At 42.0% G+C, this 2,602-nt stretch overlaps 1 protein-coding gene across 1 annotated transcript; it reads left to right on the top strand.

Annotated features, from left to right (window-relative positions):
* The first annotated feature begins 643 nt into the window (after positions 1–643).
* On the top strand, positions 644–1,582 carry LOC124236059 (olfactory receptor 4F3/4F16/4F29-like). Its single transcript, XM_046654716.1, has one exon. The coding sequence runs from the start codon at positions 644–646 to the stop codon at positions 1,580–1,582; it is 939 nt and encodes a 312-aa protein (XP_046510672.1).
* Positions 1,583–2,602: the final 1,020 nt, after the last annotated feature.

Below are 2,602 nucleotides of genomic sequence, written 5' to 3'. Positions count from 1 at the left end.
AAGAATTTGGGGTTGAATTCCTATTATTCAGGGTGATCAATCTTTCCTCTCATGATGAACATCATAGCATCTACCCTGGGAGGAAGCAGAGGAGTATTACATGTGGAGAAAACTTGATGGTTATTAATAAACACTAATGATAAGTAAGATTTCATAGATAAAGTAAACATTTAAGGAATATTTAAGATGGATATGTTCCCAGAGATGGAGACTGGGAAGGAAGAGAAGTAGGGTCTGTATGCAGGATGAAGGTTTATGGGCTTGGAAGGGGTTGTAATAGTGCTTAGTACTATGAGATTATGGCCAGATTATATTAGTTTTGAATCAAAAATGAAAAGGGGTGGGGTTGAATTTCTGGTATTCATGTTGACTATTTTATAACTCATGAGTGGTATCATAGCACCAACCCTGCGAGAAACCGAGTATCAAATGCAGAGACCACTTGGTGATAGAGAACAGCTCCACACGACAGCCACCAATTTCTCTAAGATCCCGTTTCAGAGGACCTGAGCATATCAAGTCAGCTTCAAGGCGAATGTGAAAATAGGATTTCATGACTTTGACTTCTCTTTTTTTGATTTGTTCACATAATTATCATAATTTCTCCTGCTTCCCTCCTTCAGGTAGCAATGCCAACAAAGCAATGGACGGAACAAATCGCTCTGTGGTGTCAGAGTTTGTGTTACTTGGACTCACAAACTCCTGGGAGATCCAACTTCTTCTCTTTGTGTTCTCCTTCACTATTTATGTGGCAAGCATGATGGGAAACTCCCTCATTATGCTCACTGTGACCTCTGACCCTCACTTACATTCCCCCATGTACTTTCTCTTGGCCAACCTTTCCTTCATTGACCTTGGAGTTTCTTCTGTTACTTCTCCCAAGATGATTTATGACCTTTTCAGAAAGCGTAAAGTCATCTCCTTTAGTGGCTGCATCATTCAAATTTTCTTCATTCATGTTGTTGGTGGTGTGGAGGTGGTGCTGCTCATAGCCATGGCATTTGACAGATATGTTGCCATATGTAAGCCTCTCCACTATCTGATCATCATGAGACCAAGATTGTGCATCCTCTTTTTAGTAGCTGCCTGGATGACTGGCCTCATTCATTCCATGGTTCAGTTAGCTTTTGTGGTAAATTTACCCTTCTGTGGGCCTAATGTGTTGGACAGCTTTTACTGTGACCTTCCTCGGTTCATCAAACTTGCCTGCACAGACACTGACCAACTAGAGACCATGGTCACAGCCAACAGTGGGCTCATCTCTGTTGGCTCCTTCTTCATACTGATCATTTCCTATTTGCTCATCATTCTCACTGTTCAAAAAAGCTACTCAGCTGGTTCTTCCAAGGCTCTGTCCACACTGTCAGCTCACATGACTGTGGTAGTCCTGTTCTTTGGTCCTTTGATACTTGTCTATACATGGCCATCTCCCTCTGTACACCTGGATAAGTTTCTGGCCATCTTTGATGCAGTTCTCATTCCTTTCCTGAATCCTCTCATTTACACATTCAGGAATCAAGAAATGAAGGTGGCAATGAGGAGAGTATGCAGACAACTAGTGAATTACAGGAAGATCTCTTAAGAGATGCCTATATTGTGAAGAGTCCTCATTGTTTATTGATGTTCATCGATAGTCAAACTCAGAGAGAAACTTTTCTTTGTCCTACCTTGTTTTGATTATACACACTGATAGCGTCTTTTTTTTTTTGAGGAAGATTAGCCCTGAGCTAACATCTGCTGCCAATCCTCCTCTTTTTGCTGAGGAAGACTGGCCCTGAGCTAACATCTGTGCCCATCTCCCTCTACTTTATATGTGGGACACCTACTACAGCATGGCTTGCCAAGCAGTGCCATGTCTGCACCTGGGATCCTAACCGGAGAACCCCAGGCCACTGAAGTGGAATGTGTGCACTTAACCACTGCATCACCGGTCAGCCTGGGTCTATTTTGTCTTTCACTTAGGAAGGAGGGACATTCACTTCTGAAAAGAGAGAAGGATTTACATATGAAACATTTGCAATCAAAGATTATAATAATCTTGAGCCTCGATTCCTAAGGAATAATTTGTGTATGAAATGATTGTTAGCAATACAAAAGAGGGTGGATTTTTTAAGGACTTCAGAACAAGGAGAACTCCCTCTCTTTTCAACAGAAATGTCTCACCGATGGAAATTCAGCACTCAGTGCAGGATTTGCTCAGGGAGGAATGAACTGAGCGTTCATATTGTGTGTTGCAGCTTGCTCACATTCTATCCCTCCTTTGTGTCTGCCAGGGCTGTGTAACTAGAGCAGAATCTTTGAGAGCGCACACACAGGATCTTTGTGAACACACATACAGGAGCCAATGGGAGCATGTCTCTGGTAGAAATCATGTGGGCTGTTCTTGGAACACAAAGAATTGGGAAAACAGCAGGATTTTCCTCCCTGATTAGCATTATGCTACTCAAATCCATTCAATTTTCATTCTCCTTTTCCATCTATTTCTTCCTCTTCATTTTTCCTCAGTCATTTATGGTGTCTGGGCTAGAAAGGTGTTTTCCTCATTTCCCTCTCCTTTTTCAGGCTTCCTCCATTCTTATTTTGTCTCATGAATCCTCTTTCT

The sequence above is a fragment of the Equus quagga genome, chromosome 2, assembly GCF_021613505.1.
Source record: "Equus quagga isolate Etosha38 chromosome 2, UCLA_HA_Equagga_1.0, whole genome shotgun sequence".
Classification (NCBI taxonomy): domain Eukaryota; kingdom Metazoa; phylum Chordata; class Mammalia; order Perissodactyla; family Equidae; genus Equus; species Equus quagga.
The sequence above is the reverse complement of the archived record's forward strand: the minus strand, read 5'-3'. Positions and strand labels throughout refer to the sequence as shown.